General features: G+C 42.7%; 1 protein-coding gene across 1 annotated transcript in view; it reads right to left on the minus strand.

Annotated features, from left to right (window-relative positions):
* Positions 1-711: 711 nt before the first annotated feature.
* The window catches only part of LOC120449297 (glutamate receptor 1), a 29925-nt gene continuing 12152 nt past the window's right edge, over positions 712-18484 (minus strand). Inside the window, exons 6-17 of the mRNA XM_039631687.1 lie at positions 15557-15810; positions 14949-15113; positions 12717-13070; positions 12370-12471; positions 11461-11701; positions 11021-11115; positions 10754-10921; positions 8354-8468; positions 6202-6662; positions 5179-5423; positions 4289-4745; positions 712-4035 (exon numbers count right to left, since the gene is read on the minus strand). Coding sequence (XP_039487621.1) covers positions 3931-4035; positions 4289-4745; positions 5179-5423; positions 6202-6662; positions 8354-8468; positions 10754-10921; positions 11021-11115; positions 11461-11701; positions 12370-12471; positions 12717-13070; positions 14949-15113; positions 15557-15810 — 2762 coding nt within the window. The 3' untranslated portion in view covers positions 712-3930. The remainder of the gene's footprint in view (positions 4036-4288; positions 4746-5178; positions 5424-6201; positions 6663-8353; positions 8469-10753; positions 10922-11020; positions 11116-11460; positions 11702-12369; positions 12472-12716; positions 13071-14948; positions 15114-15556; positions 15811-18484) is intronic.

Genomic DNA, 18484 nt, shown 5'->3' on the forward strand with positions numbered 1-18484 from the left:
GAGCAGTGATGGTGTGGATTTAGTTGCACTTGTAACTACTTCATATCGGTATTATAACTAAGCTTCACACTAACTAACTATAATAATCTTTAGTAACTCATACTAATATGCATTAATAAATAAAATATAGTTAGCATTGCAATAACAATTTATTTAGGCAAAAAAACTTTAAAGCTGATTATGGTAGATATCTATAACCTCACTATAACAATTTATAGTGCATGTATTTGCTAAAACAAATGACCTACCTTTCCCATCTCTGGTTTGTGGGTATTGCGCTGTTTTTGGGTGGCTCGTGGACGCTGCTCCATGTCACTGCAGTGCACAAGGAGACCTCATAATAAAGGCATCCTGTGCCGCCTATTTCTGTGTGCGTGAGTTTGTGTGTATGTGTGTGTGTGGGAGAGTGCTGCAGGATTTCTCAGCTGCCGCATGTGGCAAGTGCGGTAGACCGTCAATTTGTGCAAATGCTTTCAGCTACCTAAGTCAGTTGGCTTCGACCAGCCGGGTTTATTTGCACAGCCAAATTTACCTTAATTCATTTGGATTAACGAGGAGCTGCAGCTGAAAATGGAACTGGAACTGGAAGAATGGAGTGCTGACACTTGGGAGGAAGATGAATAATTCATTTACTCAGTCATATGATTCATCAGATTCGAGTTCAGTTACCGCCCACATTTCTCCCCACGCTTCAAATAAAAGATGGAATCGTTTAAAATGTTTATTTTTATGCTAGTTTTATTTACCATCTTTGTTTGCATTCATTATGCTTTCACTTCGGTTTCGGGCAGTTAAATGCAATTCGATAACAATATGTTTGCTAAATGTTAATAAATATCAAATCAAATGTTCCGCTTCGACGCGACGACTGCTCATTTTCATGTATTTACTTTGGTAATATATTACAAATAAATTGTAAATTTATACACGTGTTTAAGCAAGACTTCAAGTACATAAAGGGGAGATTAAAAATGGCATCTCAAAAGGTTCCCGGGCTTAAAGTCAGAACTTAATCAATTTAAATGAAGGTGCTAAAAAATAAATGTACATTTTGGTTGAATTTCAATTTGATTTTGACTTACGGCTATGCATTTTAATACTAATTGTATTTTGATTTCTTTAATATTGTAGTCATGTTGCCGGGGCAAAATTCGCTTGAATGCCCCACTTTTTTCTTTGGGTGTGGCGGTGTCAATTAATTCTTGGCTCTGTCTCTGGGTTTTTATTATCTGATTTGATTCGTAGTTCATCCTAGCAACACATTTCTAGTTTTCCACTTGCAAACGCATCGGTATATATATATATATAAATACTTATTTGCTTAGACAGTTTACCATTTATATTTATAGGTATTTACTCCTGCACTTGAACATACATATATCTCGGTAGTTTTATTTGAATTTTCTGTTTACTATTGATATTAAATTTATTTATGCACTTTAGCGGCTTTGTTTGATTTCAGTTTTGATTTTGTCATAGATTAAATAACTGAAATTGAGTTTAAATGCAATTCACCTGCAACAGTTGTTGTTTGAAGTCTCCCAGTCCGGCTTATAAAACATTTAGGCAATGGCATCAGCATCGGCACCCAATCATCCCGAAAAACCATAGGGAATGGGAAGCGTAAACCGAAGTATTAAATGGTTTTAAAAATAAATTCTCTAATCAATTTTATGCACATACAATATTTGAGCTAACAACGATAAATTCATAAATATTTTACAATAGTTTTAAATGTTTTTTTTTGGATTTAACAGCTTGTTCAATGTTGTAATGTTAGTTTTGGATATTATTAGTACCATTTGGAATGCCTTTTGATATGACTTGATCATTGTTATGGTATTTCGCATTCCTCTCCTTTCCTCACTTATTGTTTTAATGCTCAACTTTTGCCGAATTATTTCGCATATTTTATGTACAATTAAGAACGTGACCCATGCCAATGCAAAGTATACTAAATATGCTAAAATTTAACTACAGTTAGAGTTGGTTTTATTAATTAGTTTTTACAATTATCAATTACAACTACATCCTGCTTGCTTTGCCCAATTTCAATGCGGAAGTATGCGACATTTGTTGTTGCTTTGAATTGCCTCACAATTCAAACGCTATAACTAGCCTATCCTAATAGTTAGTAACTAGTCACTGGGGGCGCAATAAAAAATGACAGAAATGACCTCATCAGGATGGGGTAAAAAAATATATAAATAAATCTGGTTTAAAACAAATGTGGATTTAAACTAGCAAAATGTAATAATCTGCAAAAATTGTTCTCACCTCGCACAGCTCAGAAATCAAAACAATTTCAATTAAAATAAATTTAATTAAAATTCTGCTATTTAGCCACTTGTCTGATTTTTTTTCAGTTAGTCGTATTTATGCTGAATCCACGAGTCCAACTATGAACTATTTTCTTTATTCAGCGCTAATTAATTTATTACAATATTTGTGTTTGGTTCCCCGCCTGACACTCGCTTTGTATTCATTACCTAGCCTTTTTTTCTAGCCAGTATTTGCTGTAATTTAATTATAAACAAATATGCGACAACAAATCCTGCCATGATAATTGAGGAGGAAAAAAAATTGAACACTTATCCCATGTTTTGTGCGTGTTTTCACAATTTTTCCTTTTAGCTATTGAGTTGCGGCGCATTTGTTGTTGTTTATTAAAAATATTAATCAGTCATTTGAATGCAATGAATTGCAGTGTTTACATGTATTCATATGCTATATATGTGAGTATGCAGCTGGCCGCGTATTTATGTGTGTGTGTGTTTATGGTTATTTTTGTGTTTGGCATGTTGTCCTTTCCGCCTCATGTACGTTGTCAATTGCTTGTTTGTCCTCGCATCTCTCATTTCACCGATCCACCTGACTGCATCTCCTCTCATTCTATCCAATCCGATCCTCCCCAGCTCAGCTCAGTTTAGCTCAGTTCAGCTCAGCTGACTGTTAACAGTAATGCAATAATTTATACCATTCATTTGCATTGCCCTGCCGACAGGCTCTAAAAAAATTGTTTGCCAAATGATTGCGCAGCGCAATTATTTGAATGCGGCCGCATAAATAAAGCTGCATTCTTTGCTGCATCACACGAACTATGAGATTTATTGTGAAATTCTTGCGCACTTATTGCAAATTAATAACCATCAATTTTGCTCCCAAAGTGCGCTATGCATTTTTCAACACATTTTTCGCGCATTTTTACTTTTGCATTTGCTTTAATTTTCAAATTACTTGCACTTTTCAATTACGCAAACATTTTTGGCTATAATGATTTAAATTCGTTGCATGCAAAATGCAGTGCATTTTCCAAACTGGGTTTTGTCTTTTTCATGAGTTGAATTGTTTACTAAAGTTTAAATTGCATAGTAATAACATTCTTGGGTTATGATAAAGAATACTTACAATTTTTTAAACATATGGCTTAATCAGCCTTTAAATAATTATACAGTTAAATTAGTCGACTTGTAAAAATTCCCTATTATTCCCTAGTCAAATCTTAAATGTGAAAATTGCCGAAATGTGTGAAATCCTTTCGCGCCTTAAGGTATGCAGCATTTTTTTAAACTTTTGCCCATGTGTGACTGCGTGTGGTTGGTTGCTTTGCGGCTTCTCGTCCGGCACTTACGACTAGGTGTCCTTATAGCTAACAACCCATCCGAGCACTTACTTGCCATACGGAGGCTGGTTGATGTCCGGCGAGTGGCGCATCAGGGTGGCACTCCCGCTGCCCGGCGACAGTGTGAGGCTGCCCTCGTGGCTGCCGTTCATGCTGCTGGAGCAGGTGGCCGGAACGGATACGGTGACTGTGCCGCCGTGGCCGCCGCCCATCATCTTCTCCGTCTCCTGGCGGCTGTTGGCCATTATCCGGCGGATCGTGGGCGCGCAGGGAGTGCGTCAGAGGCGCGACTCCTGCGCATGCTCGTGTCAGACCTGCCCGTGGGCGTTCATGTGCAGGGAGTCCCCGGCGTCGGGGGGCGTGGCCGAGAGCTGGGCGGGCGGATAGTACTGCAACGAGGCGCAATTGAGATACTGTGCGTGGATTAGAATCAATGCTCGGTTGCACAACGCAAGTGCGTTAAAAATAGAACGCATTTCAAGCACTCTTAAATGCACTACACTAAAGAAAACACTTTTTATGTCACTGTAGAAGCGTTACATTTTGAATTAGGAAAGTTTTGGCTATTAGGTAAATATAATATCTGTTTTTTAAAGGCACATTTACATAGGTACTTTAATATAAGGGCAATTTTTGTAAATATGTTCTTCTTTAAGTGCAACTTACCCCAACGCGTCCGTTGTCATAGTCGCGGCTCGCTTGAATGGTCAATTTCGCCTTGGCGTGCATGGTGTCCGTCAGCGTGCTCCTTTGATGTGAGGACGGCATCCCGCCGGGCACGGCGCTTGTCGCACCCAACATCATGGATCCATTGGCCTTGCCCAGACTGCCGCTGCCCACGCCGCCCAGTCCCATGCCCATGCCCATGCCGGAACCACTGGACGCGGAGCGCGAGTCCCTGCTGCGGAAGCAGTACTCCAGGATGGCCACGAATACGCTGACGAGCAGGCCGCCAATCAGGATGTAGAATATACCGGCCACATTGCTCAGCGACAGTTCGCTGTGCGAGGTCTCACCGTCCTTGTGGGGGCTACATTCCGCCTTCTCGTACCACCATTTGTTTCGCAACTTGATCAGCTCGCCGTTCTCCTTCAGCGTGAGTACGGCCAGATTGATGGGGTCCCTGTTGAATGGGGAGTGGGAATGGAGATGAGAATGAGAATGAAGGTCCTTTGTTAAGTATGTGGGTTAGCTTTCATCTCTGGCTCAAAACTCCCACGCTTCTCGCCGTAAAAGGCATCAATTTCTGACTCCCTGACGTCACCCAGATTCCGGAGCTTCACAATAAGTACTCTTTGGCATTTGGACAAAAATATTTTGAAATACTTCATTTTTGTATAAATTTAATGAAATAAATTCTTTAAAGAGAGCAATGAAATTCTATCGAATATTATATAAATAAATAATAATTATTTAGTTTTTAAATGGCCCTAAAAAAGTACATTTTCCTGAAATCTATTAATTATAATATTATGTTTTACATAACTTTCCATGTTTTAAAGTGAAAATCAGAACACCCCACTTAAGTTGACCCCATTTCCCCGCAGTGTACTCACTTGAGCGCCGAACCGAGCGGCGTGGCGATGCCAAATCCCTTTGTATCCAGATTGCGGCCCACTTTCATTGTGTCGCAGGGCTCGCGGGCGTTCACATACTCGTTTTTGGGTGACTCCACCAGGAGGGCATACTTGCCCTTGGAGTTGCGCACACGTTTGATACCCTCGTCGTAGGTTGGCACGAAGACGTGCTTGCGCGAGTTCATGTACTCCCACATCTTGTTGTGGAGTCCGATTTGGGAACGCTGTGGGCACACAAAAGGCGAACGGGAATATAAAGTACGGAATGTGGAGTACGGGGATACGAATATAGCGTATACGCCCCGGCATCCTGGCACAGTCGAATGCAGACGCATAGGGACAACCCATCAGCATAATGTTGAAAACCGAGTGCCTAGTTGACTACCAAATGCTGTCGGAGATATACATAGTATATACCCAAATATACAGAAATATATCTGCTCACATGGCGGGGCAGCAGAGCGTAAGTGTGCTTAAAAGCATCTCAAATAAATGTAGCCATAAAAAATAGAATTGCGTCCCATTTCTTTTGCATTTTTGCCCCGATTGACGGCCGGAGAAATGGAATGTGGATGGCTGAACGGGAGCGGCAAATTGCTTTTTATTTCTCATCCAGCACAAATTAATTCGTGGCCCGGCTGGCTGGGACTCCTCTCAATTTTGACGTCTGAAAAGGCTCAGCCAGCGAAATTCCAATGGTTTTCTAGGTCTTGGCTGTTGTTGGCTTTTATTGTCTTTGATTTGGCCATTGTGCGGTTGTCAAATGAGTGTGACATGAGCACCCCCAAATTATTTTGGCTGCTAGGCAATCGGGACTGGCAATTACATAAGGAGTCTATCAAATAGGTACATAGATACCTATGATAGGATTAATCTTAACTTTTGAACTATCAAAGAAGGTGAATCATTTTAAGTTATGTGGTGACCCACTTTTAAGTCAAGTAGTGCATGGTTCAATTAATTTCACTCGGTGCACAGGTACCTGTCAGAGAATCCACTCACCCGGAAGAAATCCCACGTGGAGCCGTGCAGCAGCGTGCCGTACTGCACCTCCGTCTGCATGGCCAGGTCCTCCGGCGAATTGATCGGCGTGACCATGCGCTCCACGGTGAGGAACGCGGCCAGGTTGGCCGTGTACGAGGAGATGAGTATCAGGGTGAAGAAGAACCACGAGGCTGCTGCTATTCGTCCGGACACGGACCTCGGCGACAGATCGCATCCCTGCTGCATGAAGGCGGCCAGCGAGAACCAGAAGGAGTTCCACACGCTGAACTCATTGACCGCCGCCGATGAGGAGCCTCCGGATCCGGGACTTCCGGCGGAGAGGGCCGCCTGCAAGGCAGCTGCTCCCGCTGCCGTCTGGGCACCCGGAGTGGGTGGTCCCGGCGGAGGGGGCAGTGGTGCACCTCCGATGATGCCGGGCGGCTGCTGATTGGCAAGCTGTTCGTGATGTGCATGCGGATCTAGAAAGGGAATCGGGCGGAAAAGGGGGCGGTGAGTTGGCCGCAAAACGTAACCGCAGACGGCAAACGCAGTCTGCTAATGCACAGTGAGAAAAAGATTATACTCTAGACTAGACAAAAAAAAACGACTTACATACTATAATCGAAGTAAATCTATTAAATTTGTGATGTGTCAGGAATATTAAAAGTGTTATAGATGTTCTGCTAGTTACATTTTGAAGAAGTAACTTTTAAGTAACCTACCTAAACTTTAATTTCCCTTGACCTATAAATTCCGCATTGAATTCATTTAAAAGAGATAATTAATCATTCTAAATTTTGTTCGTTTGCCCAGTGTGTGTGTGAATGGGATACGGAAAACAGAGAGTGAGTTGTCAGTACGTGCCCATGTCGACTGTCCAAGTTTCAATCATTTCGTTTGGCTTGGCTTTTTGCGCCTGCTCTAATTGATATGCAATCAAACCCATAGCCAAGTCTCTGTTCCCCATTTGCTTCAATTGCAAAGCCATTGACTGCCAGGCGGAGATGTGATGACATTCGTCCTTTTACCCAGCGAGTCCTGCGTCCTGCTCGTGAGCCTGATGTGGATGCTGATTCCACTGCCGGCATGGCGTGTCCTTTACAGGAGCAGAAGCATAGTCCTTGCCAGGTTTCATTTTGCACTCGCCTTTGTACCACTCTGTGGCACTGGGTCTCTCTGTGTGTTTATCTATCTCCGTTTTTACACATTCTGTAAACGTCGCCTGCATACGGAATGTTGTTTACTTTCCGCTAAAATTACATTAAGGATGTTTTGCAGGATGTCAATAGATTGTTATGAACAGCCACTCCACAACGCCGGCTCTGTTTCTCTCACTCTGACTAGCTGGGGCCACCCAGTTCATGCATAGCCTGGCACTCGCTCATTCACTCGATTGTCAACTGAATTCCAGCAAAAAACAGCAGTGCCAGTGGCAAATTGGATTGAAATAATTGAATTTTCAGTGAAATCAAATAAAATCGAATGCAAAACAAGTCAAAAGTTTGTAGCAGATGCATACAATTACGGGATTTTGGGTCTTCCGCCTGGAATCATCGTTTTTTGGCTAACGCACACATCTCGTTAGGATGCACTCAAAGAAATTGCACACTTGAGGGGGAATTTCTACTCGAGATAAATTGTATCCTGAAATAACACTGCATTCACAACCAAACAGTAGAAACAAATAAAGAACGTCAAGGTGAGGAAGGGGATACTTTAAATTAAATACTAAACTTAATTGAGTTTAGTTTTTGAATTAAGCTATTTAAAACAGAAATGAAAATATGAACACTTAAATTTATTTAAAATACCTAGTTGCCCAAATAGTTATTAAGTTATTTTTTAGTAAGCTAAGACAGTAATTTATGTTGCTCTTACTTAACTTCTACGTATTCCCTATATCTTTTATTATATTATTTATGTAAGTCAATGATTAAATAGATGAATTAGCTGCCGTAAAAATAGAAATGTAATTGCGCTCAACACAATTTCCCTTATCTAATTTGAAACAATTACGTTTCTACTAAGCTAATGCCAACTTTTAGGCGCAATTACAAAATCCGCGTATTAAAAGATTGCTATTCCGAACTTTTTGCTAAGCGGGCAATTCAATTCAATATTCAAATGCCCAGGCAGGTGGCAAAGTGGCAGGTGTGCGTACAGTACTCACCTGGCGACTGTGATAGCTGCGGCGTCTGTTGCACGAGGCGCCATTCATGTGGCGAGAAGCGCGACACAAAGAAAAGCACGATGCTTACGCCGATGTAACTGAAGATGACGCTCACCTGTTGGCAAAGGCAGGTGAAAGCCAGCAGAGAAGGAGGAGAAAGAAAAGAAAGTTCGCTTTAGGGATGGTTGCTAAACATGAGACATGAAATTCGTGACTGGGGACATGGAAGACTGGCTGGCTGTCTGACTGGAATACCTGGCACCTGTGCAAGCAGCCGCTGCTGTTGCTGCTGCTTTTTTCATTAAATTTTCTTAACTAATTGAAGCGGAAGCGGCCGGGGCTTCCTAGAAAATAACGAAACATTAACCTAATAGAGCGATGGTGCGCGGGGAGCAGGCGCTTTCGAGGCAGGAAGAGCCAGACAATAGCACCCAAGGACATCGACAAGAGCAGAAAATCTGCTGTCGACTCGCTTGCAACATTTGCCACCGCTGTTGTTGCAGTAACTGGACGGAGAAAAATTGGTTGCAAAAGATTACTCTTGGAGTATGTAATACGGTTTGGAAAAGCGTGTATGTCCTTTTAATAAAATTCAAATTAATTTACAAGAACTATGAAAATGTTCAATAAATGTTTATGTAAGAAAATATTGCTTTAAGGAACCAGCTCTTTGCATTATAATGATCAAGCTTCCCGTAGAGGATAATGGATATTATCCTCCTGACTCTGCATTTTAGTTGCTTAACTGCCTGTGACATATGCGTATCTATGGACCTGCATCACTTTTTCTCGCAGTGCAAAGCCAGGTGTTTGTGTGTGTAAGAGCTGTCAGCACCTGAATGGCTGCCATGGCAAGCGCCTTTGTGCGGAAGGAAAGGTGTGTCCTTGTCGTTTTACGCCGCCGCTTTCATATGCCTGAATGGCTTCACCACACTCTCACACACACACGCACTCACACTCATACTCTTCCAAGCAGGATTGTGCCGCTTTGAGTGTGTGTGTGTGTGGGTGAGTTAGAGTGAGTGTGCAGCTGAAATGCTTCATTTAATTTATGATAAATTTTTTGTAAAAGACTTTTTTATTAGCTTGTTAACTTTGCGCCTTGGCTTTTGCCTTTGCTTTTGGCTTTGACTTTTTGGCCCGCTACACTTTCGCTGGCATCTTTGGAGTTCGGTTGAGTTTCTCCCGACCCCGGAAAACTAATTTGCATTTGAAATTTTTTTTTTTTAAGCTCATGTCAAATTACGCATTAGCTTTCACTTTGGCGCGCTGTTCGCCGACTTTTATTAGCATTTAATTTTGCGTTTGTCGCGCTGTCAACACTCTTTGACTTTCGAGATTCTGATTTCGTGCTGTGCCCCTTTTTATGAATTTTTTATTGTGCGTAAATTTAACGGCCTCCGTCGTCGTCGTCGTCATCATCGTCGTCTCCATAATTTTGCGCATTTACAGCGCATTAGTAGCAGTCAGCAAAAGATTGGGGATATGCCCATCTAATTTGTTTAATTGTCTACCCAGTTATCCTGCCACCGTTTTTAGTAGTGAAAAGAAGAAGAGCGCCCGGGTGCAACATAAACATCAACTAAACGCTCATACAAATTTGATGGCTTGCCATTATTTAAACAAGCCTCGAGCGGCAAAGTTCGGACCAGAGACTAGCGTTAAATTTAAAACTTGACGGCCACGTAATTTCGGGGAAAACAACTCCCATGGACACGAAGTGCTGTGCTGTGCTGCTGTTTATGCGAGTAATGTTAAAAAAGGCAAACAGTGGCACAAGCACAAAAAACTTTGTCGTTTACTCTATTAAACTTTGGGAGCTTACGTGGTGCCAAGTTGAAGCCGAAACCAGAAGAAATAAATATACAAGTCGAAACTTTTGCGGCAAACTTTTTCCCGAGGCATCGAGAAAAGGCGCCGTTGGAAATAATGAAAATAGGAGCGAAAAAAATTGGCAAGCGTAAAAATTACCAGGCAACGGCGGCGAAATAGAAGCAGAAATGAAGAAATTGTTTAACAACTTTACTCATTTGTATGCAGCGCGATTTGTGCAACACTTTGACTCGTTACCAAAGTGAAAATAAACACATTGCTCTATGTGCTTAGCCTGAGTCCCTTTTTAGTTTTGGTGACGGGAAATAATTAGAGATTTGCAGGCAGTGCCAAGTGCCACCATATCAATGATGGCGACTAAGTCTGAAATGAAGTGTTCTTGGCTGCGAGGACACAGTTCCTGGACAATCGCGAAATCCGGGTGTAAAATCTCCATCTTCACTTGCATCGCTTCGCTGAGCGCCAATGAGGCAAAGTGCATGCAGCCAAAGGAAAGCGGGGGAGGTATAGGTAAATGGGGGGGTTGGGAAAATGGGGGTATCGGGAAACTACCTAGCATATACGCACCCAAATTTCCTGTGATAAAGGATTCATGAAGCTGAACACGCCGGGCGTCTGCTTCACTGGCTTCTTAATCATGATGGAGATGCCCAGCGACATGAACGGCTTGCTGAAGTCGATGACACGTTCGCGTTCGGCGGTAATCGTCATGGCGGCAATCGCAATATCCGCTTCCTGCAATGCGAAGAAGTTCATTTGGTAGCTGGCTCCTGTCAGAGGATGCGGAACGGGAAGGGAAAGGGGTACGTGATGGCCCCGGGCGGAGGAACTTACCTTGCGCACCAGCTCACCCACCATGCCGTCCCAGCCGCCATGGGCACTGGATTTCTCGGAGCCGTAATTGCCATCCTTGACCAGGCGCAGCTCGTCTGCAATTCACACACATGGAGAAAACGAAAGCAAATAAGTTAGTTTGAGTTTCAAAAATATTAAAAATATAGTATAATAAGTTTTTCCAGCTTGAGAATCTTATTTAATTATTTTTGGTAATTAAATAAATGTTTTTATAATTTATACAACTTAAAAGAAATCTTTTTACATTTGTAGAAATATTGTTGCTCTACTAATCATTCTCTACTACTTTCTCGTACTTCAGTCTTATTATAAACAAAATATTGCGAGCAAATAATTTTTTTTTAAGTGCACGGCTATCGTGAGCGGGCCTACACTCACGGCCGATTAAGCAGGCCATCGCCCATCGCGCATTCACTTACAGTTAATGCCCAGCTCCTTGGCCAACAGATCGGCGAGGTCCTTGCAGTATCCTTCGAAGCGGTTGTTGCCGTGCAGCTTCTCGCCAAAGGCCACCTGCTTCAGCATGATGTAGGGCTCCTCCAGGACCGTGGTCACGATGTAGGTGCGGTTCTTCTCGAACTCCACGTGCGGACGCAATCGTACGTACTTGGCATTTAGGGGCTGCAGTCCGGCATCGTCATTCCACTCGGCCACCTTGACCTGCGTTGTCAGAAACGACGAAGAGGAAGATGCCCCCAAAGATTATAAATTACTGAGGTGGGCAGGCCATAAATAATGCAGCCATCGACACCTAGCTGCCCACGAGGGAGCAAACCGAATCGATATTTGCCTAACTCTGAATTATTTTCTATTTCGCAACGAAGAACATCAGAAATGGCAGCTTACTTTGTGTGTTTGGCTTGGGCGTTGTTCATTTGGGTATGTTACAAAATATAAACTGTTTTACTTGTAAAATTGAATATATTCTCCATACAAGTTATATATGTATTGAGTTGAATTAAGTTGTGAGCTAGCTGTGCATTTAGACAAGTTCTATGAGGTTTAATTATTTGTATAGAGAATATATACAAATTATATATGTATTAAGTTGATTTAAGTTGTGAGCTGTGCATTTAGACAAGTTCTATGAGGTTTAATTATTTGTTGGCTAAATCTAAAGTCTGTGCTCAAATTGGAACATCAACTCTGCCTTCTTTTTCTCCTCTGAAAGTAGCCATGTGAAAACTAGTCCCTAGACGTGGCCCAGTGCCAAACAGCACAACGGCTTTAACTTTTTCCCGGATGGCTTAACGCCGCGCAGACCATTACACACAGCCCCAAACAACACTAGACAACAAAGCACAGGACACAGAACACAAAACACATACCATGGCGCTGTTTACTGTCATCTCGACGACGTGCAGCGTGTAATTGACGCGTCTGCCATCATCGTTGAATTTGATGTCCCCGGTTAGGCCCTCGATTTCCACCTGCGAAGGTAAAGATACCAACAGTGAGATAGATACCTATACTGCCGAGTGGGCCGTAAAATAGGAGCACTGATGGGTAGCAGGAATGGGGGTGGAATGGAAAGTGAAATGGGAAGTGGGTGGGTTGTGCCGTGTATGTGCTTAATTGCTATGTCAGTTTGCACGGCTGGCAGGTGTATCGATGTCGATGATGTTGGTACATTGTGTCCACATCAGCGTCGCGAACATCAATGGCTCTAGCTCACCTTTCTCAAATAACGCGATATTTTATCGCCGTGCTCCCAGGCATTCACCCAGCCCTTGGCCGTATTGCAGTCCAGTGCTCGTGAGGCCATGCCACCGGATCCCCCAGAATCGCTTCCAGCGAATCCACCTCCAGCACCACCATTTCCACCACCACCACCACCACCACCGCCACCACCGCCGCTGGCGCTGTAGTTGTAGCCATCGCTGGACGTGGAGGCCGCCGCCTGGGCCACCATCAGCGTCTGACTGCGACGCTGCACATTGTTCCGGAACTGGTCGGGCTTCTTGCGCAGGATCTTGTTGAACGCCTCCACCAGGACGAACACGGCATCGTACATGAGCGCCGCCTGGGCCTGAGGTTTTGTGGAAGAAAAATGTGGGGGTTTCGATTAAAATATATACAAATTATGAGTATTTCGTAAAGATATTATCTTAGCTCTAATAATACTATAATGTATATTAACTATATTTCTAAGCTTATACAAATATACTCATAAATTATTATATTGAACAACTTAACAGTTTTCCTAAGCATTTAAAATTTGTAAAAGTATTTACAAGTTATTCATAGATATTATGGCTTTTATTTATTTAATCGGTAGATGAGCAATGATTTGAATATATATCAGGAAAATGCTAGGTATGTTACCATTTCAAAATGATTTTTTCTTTTCCCGCATTTGATAGGTATGTTTGGGGTATTCAGGTATTTACTATAATCTCAGCCCAAAAGCATTGATTTGGGGATAATACAGAAGGATAGGGGGTGTTGGGTGTGGATGACACTCAATAAAGCCCCCCGTGGATTCATTACTGGCAAGGTGGCTTAGCTGCTGGCATTTAATGAGTGCATTACACGCTGTTATTCACAATTTTGCGAGCCATTGCCCTCTGGGGTAGAGCTATCTTTCGCCTTATTTAACCCACCGGAGCAGCAACAGCAGGTGTTTGGCAAGTAGGGGTTAAGCTAGCCCAGCTAGCCGAAGGCACCCGAGAGAGTTGAAATGAAACGTGTCGCAGATTAACCCACACAAAAGAGCGGGCATAACTTTGATTTAATATTTAGCCGCTGGCTGGCTGGCTGTGCGAGTCCTTATCCTTAAACTGGCCTACTGGCAGTTGGGCAAACACGGAATGAGTGCACTGAAAGGGAATGCCACACAAAGGCTTTAATGTGAATTTCCTCCAGCACACACACACACACACACATACACACCACAAGTCAACAAAACAAACAAGTGCTGCCAAAGAGAGCAGCGGCCCGCTGGACCGGAACGGGCTGAACAGCAAGGACATCGGTTCAGACCGGACCCGACCATACAGACCATACAGAACTGGACCGGAGCGAACTATCCTGCAGCTGGATTCAACTAACGTTTAAGCGCCACAAAGTGAAATCTTTGTCAACAAGGATAATGCCAAGGAAATACAAATATAAACAGCCAGCCAGCGCAAAATAAACCAACTTGCTGCTGCCACAAGGCTGTCCTTTTTGCACTAAAAGAAATTTTACTGCCTAATGTTAAGTGTTTAAAATGTATTTTTTAGCCAAAATGATTAAAGCCTCTTTTATATAAAAACCTATCAAATTCTTAACGAAACATACGTATAAAAGTTAGTGAACAAAACATCTTTAACTTTTAAATAACATTTTCGTAAAAAACAACAAGTATATGTTTTATGTGGAAAAGGAGTAAAGACAAAACAAACATGAGAAGTTTTAAATAAATGCTATACTGTTTTTTCAACTTTTAATAGTTCTTTAAATGCGAACAAGTTTATTTGCTAGTTCTGTTAACTATCTCCATATCTTGCCATAGTGTATATGACTGTGTCCCGGCAGCATTCACAAGGACAACGGAGCAGCAGCGACAAGGACACATGTGCCTTTGACTGCAAGTTGTGCGATAGCTATCTGTCTCCTGGCCGCTTGGAAAAAGTGAAATCTGGAATCTGTCGCCGGAATACTAGAATGCGAGACGAGTATTTGACTACACGCAACACAAACACAGAGGCACAAACACAAGTGCAAACAGAGCGCAAAGCGGCGACAAAGCGCCGCAAACTATGCTACAGTTCTGTGTCTCTCTCTCTCTTTCTCTCTCTCGCTCTCTCTGTGGACAAACATTAAATCCTCGCAAATATTTAACTGCCAAATAAGTGTGTGCTGGCCTCGTTCGGACAGGACTGTGACTGTGACTGTGACTAGGGCTATGGCAATGGCTACTCACCGAAATCGATTCACGGCCAGCGCCCACACTCATCTGGGGGTCCAAGCGCTTCCAGCTGTCATAGAACTCACGCACCAGCCGCCGATTCGTGTCCACGATGCGGAAGCCCGTGATGTTAATGGCGCCAAATTCGATTATCTCGCTCTCCCAGCGATCGTCCATGACCTGCAATGCAAGATAATGGAATTGGCGTTGGGTTGATAAGGGTACAGTGCGAGAATTCGGGGGGAGGTTGGGTTCAGGGTTCTAACTATGCGTCCAAATTTACCGAATATTAAATGAATTTATAATTATGCATTATTTGTGAAAGTCATGTGGTTAGTTGAATCACAAAGTAACTGATGTGCCCTACAATGTCAACAAATATTTTGGATTTAATATTAATTTCAACTAATTTATTTATGATGTGGAGTATATATATTTTGTTATCTTAAAATAAAAGTTCTTCAACAGGAATTAAACATTTTCTTTTATTTAAAAAAGCACTGAGTATTTTTTGTCACTCTTCCCTGATGTAAATTGGTTGGGTACGGATCGTTTGTAGCCGTGGTTTTAGTCCTGTTTGGGAGGTTGGCAAGTGGGGTTTTTTGGGGGACAGCAACACTTACCAAACCACTCAGCAAATAGTGGTAGGTGCGACGGCCCAGTCGCAAATCACGCACATGCTGAATGAGTATTTGCTTGGCCATTTCCGTGGGGCAGTCCAGGACGATGTGCTTGTTCTCGAATCGGCCGATCTGCTCCAGCGTGTGCAGGAACTCGATGGCCATGCTGACATTAGAGATGCGCTTGACCAGCTCCACTTGGAAGGACTCGTTGCCGGGCCGCAGTCCCTGGTATATTTGCTGAAGGCGCAGCAGACCTGCGGGTAGAAGGGGTTATCAAGTGTGATCCTGTTAATTAACTGAGTTTCGGGGCAAATTTACACACATTCTGGCCCATCCGGTCTTATGGCCAGATCCAGATTCAGATATATATGGATATGCATTAGCTGAGGGCACACAAATTACAGCCATCAACAGTTTTGCGAGTCGTTAGCCACTGGAAAGGAATAAGCCCCGGGCCCTTTGGGCCCCAGTCCCCTACCAACAAGACGAACATTTGCAACTCACAGGAAGCCCAAAGGCTTGGATGGGGGTCAGACATGGGGCTATGCCCATACCCATACCCATACCCATACATAACCAAAACCCATCCTATCCGGTACCATCCACCCGACGAGAAATCAAAATGCGGAGCGTTGTTCACGCCGAAATCTGCTTACGCACAAAGCTCGTCTGGAGTGAATTGAATTTAATTCGGTTGTAAGCTCCTTATAATATTGAAACCGCTGCTAATCAGCTGATGCTATCAACTGCGCTCATCTCAATTTTCCACTGAATTGTGACCAGACCTTATTGTGAGAAGAATAATGTGCAATTCAGGTGCCATTCCTGAGTGATTACTTATATATTTTTTTATTAATGTTTAATAAAATCTGTTGAAAATGTAGTCATATATATATACACTTTAAAAAAGTGGTACCTAATCGATTCTAATAAAGCTTAGAAGGCAAGCCACTTAAACTGAAGCACAAGACTTCATTTCACACCTTAAAGAACTATGGTGATTGACTTTCATTTGCTTTGCAAAATATAAGCTCCTCAAAACGGATTATAAGTCCACTTATTGCACTACGATCTTTTGAGTTTTTCATCGAATTTCTATGGTTTAATGCCCATATTTAAGCACTTTCACTTTAAATTTCTGAATTTCATTCAGTTCCGACAAAGTCCTTTCAAATCTGCCTACTGAAAGCTTGAGTTTTCTTTGTCGCCTGGGCCTAAACATTTGCTTTGTCTAAAAATAGGCCATACACTCCCTCATCACCCGCACCACAAACAAAAGCCAAAGGAGCAAAATCAGTTTCAATTTGAAATTTACCGAAAACGGATACAAGGATGCGCACATGCCACTGCGTATCCAGCAGATACCTCTGGATGGGCCCCAGAATTTAGGCCAACTGCGGCATGTTTGCAATGCCAGGGCCCCGAGGCAAGGCCAAGTTTTGGACCACTTGGCAGCAACGTCGTTATCCTTGTGGGCCCTCGTATTCAGTATACCGTATACCGTATTCCGGCATTATCCTCGGCTCTATAGTTAGCACGATATGCGAACGAGAGGCGAATCCTCTGGCAGCGCAATTTGCATTTGTGCTTATTGAGTTATGGCTGCAACTAACTGCTTTCATTCGCACTTAAACCGAGCACTGGGCCTTCGAGCTTCACTTCTCATTCAGCTCTTCTCTTCTTCTGCTCGTCCTCCCGCAGGACTTTGCTCAAACTTTACGAGTCAAAACTCAACGATTCAATGCGCCTGGGACCGAGGGAAACGTACAAACAGATAGCCTCAGAGACAGACGGACAGATGATTTGTATTACAGCTACGCAGCAAACAAAGAAAGGCGAAAGACGATGGGGAAAATGTGAAGGAGCGGCGATGGAAAACCAAAGGAAAAGCCAGCAAGGATACTGAGTGCGGATGGTGAAATCTCGACTGGCTCTCTGGTGGATGTCGCATGAGACATGGCGGTGCAACTCCAATGCGCCTTCAATTTATGTTTGCGGATAAAATGGGATTTGCTTTTTGCTTCTGGCTTTTGCTGGATTTTGATTTAGACATCGCTGTTGCTGCTGTTGTTGCTGTTGCTACTTGCCACGCCCACTGCTACGCACGGGCGTAGCGTACTCAATACTTTTCCAATTTGTTGTTGCTTTGATTTGCACTATGTGGGGAGAACAGCACATACATATATATCCCGAAGTTTCAGGGTATCCATGGGTAGTTAGGGCCTTGTGAAATTGTCTCTCTATAAAGAGGGATACTCACTATCATTTGACTCACTCGATGATTTAAGTTAATACAATCATATAATCTTTCTTAAAGGCTTCTTTTAAACAAATTGAATTCACACTTATATTTGACATCCGTTTTAGATTTTTTCAAATAAAAATATATATCCTCCAAAATAAAGTACTTTTAGTAAATAAATTGATGAGTAACTATTACTTGTACGCTTCATAAACAGAGAATTGCTAAATGGAAAGCACTCTACATACGCACACAACTCTAATCAATGGATGATGAACATCGGCACTCTTCGCAGTGGCACACATCTTTTCGGGGTATCAAATTGTCCTGAATAATACAGAGACTCTCCTAAATGTGTATGTGTGTGTGTGTGTGAGTGTGTCCGTGTGGATGAGTGAGCGGCCATTTTTTGTGCGCTCCGCTAGTTGTGCAATAAATTTTCTGCCTTGCCTTTTATACAATTTCATTTGCTGGCACTTCCTCCTTGCCAGCGAAGCCCATCCATTTCGCTTCCATTCGCATGGCTTGTGTTTGGATTTGATTTTTGTGCTTTTTTCGATTTGAGATTTGCCGCTTGGATTTAGGGTATGCGTATGTGCGTGTGTATCAGTGTGTGTATCTGTGTGTTTGTATCTGTGTGCGGATGTGCGAGAATCGGAAAATCGAAAGTGTAATTGAAGAGCATG

The sequence above is a fragment of the Drosophila santomea genome, chromosome 3L, assembly GCF_016746245.2.
Source record: "Drosophila santomea strain STO CAGO 1482 chromosome 3L, Prin_Dsan_1.1, whole genome shotgun sequence".
Taxonomy (NCBI): Eukaryota; Metazoa; Arthropoda; class Insecta; order Diptera; family Drosophilidae; genus Drosophila; species Drosophila santomea.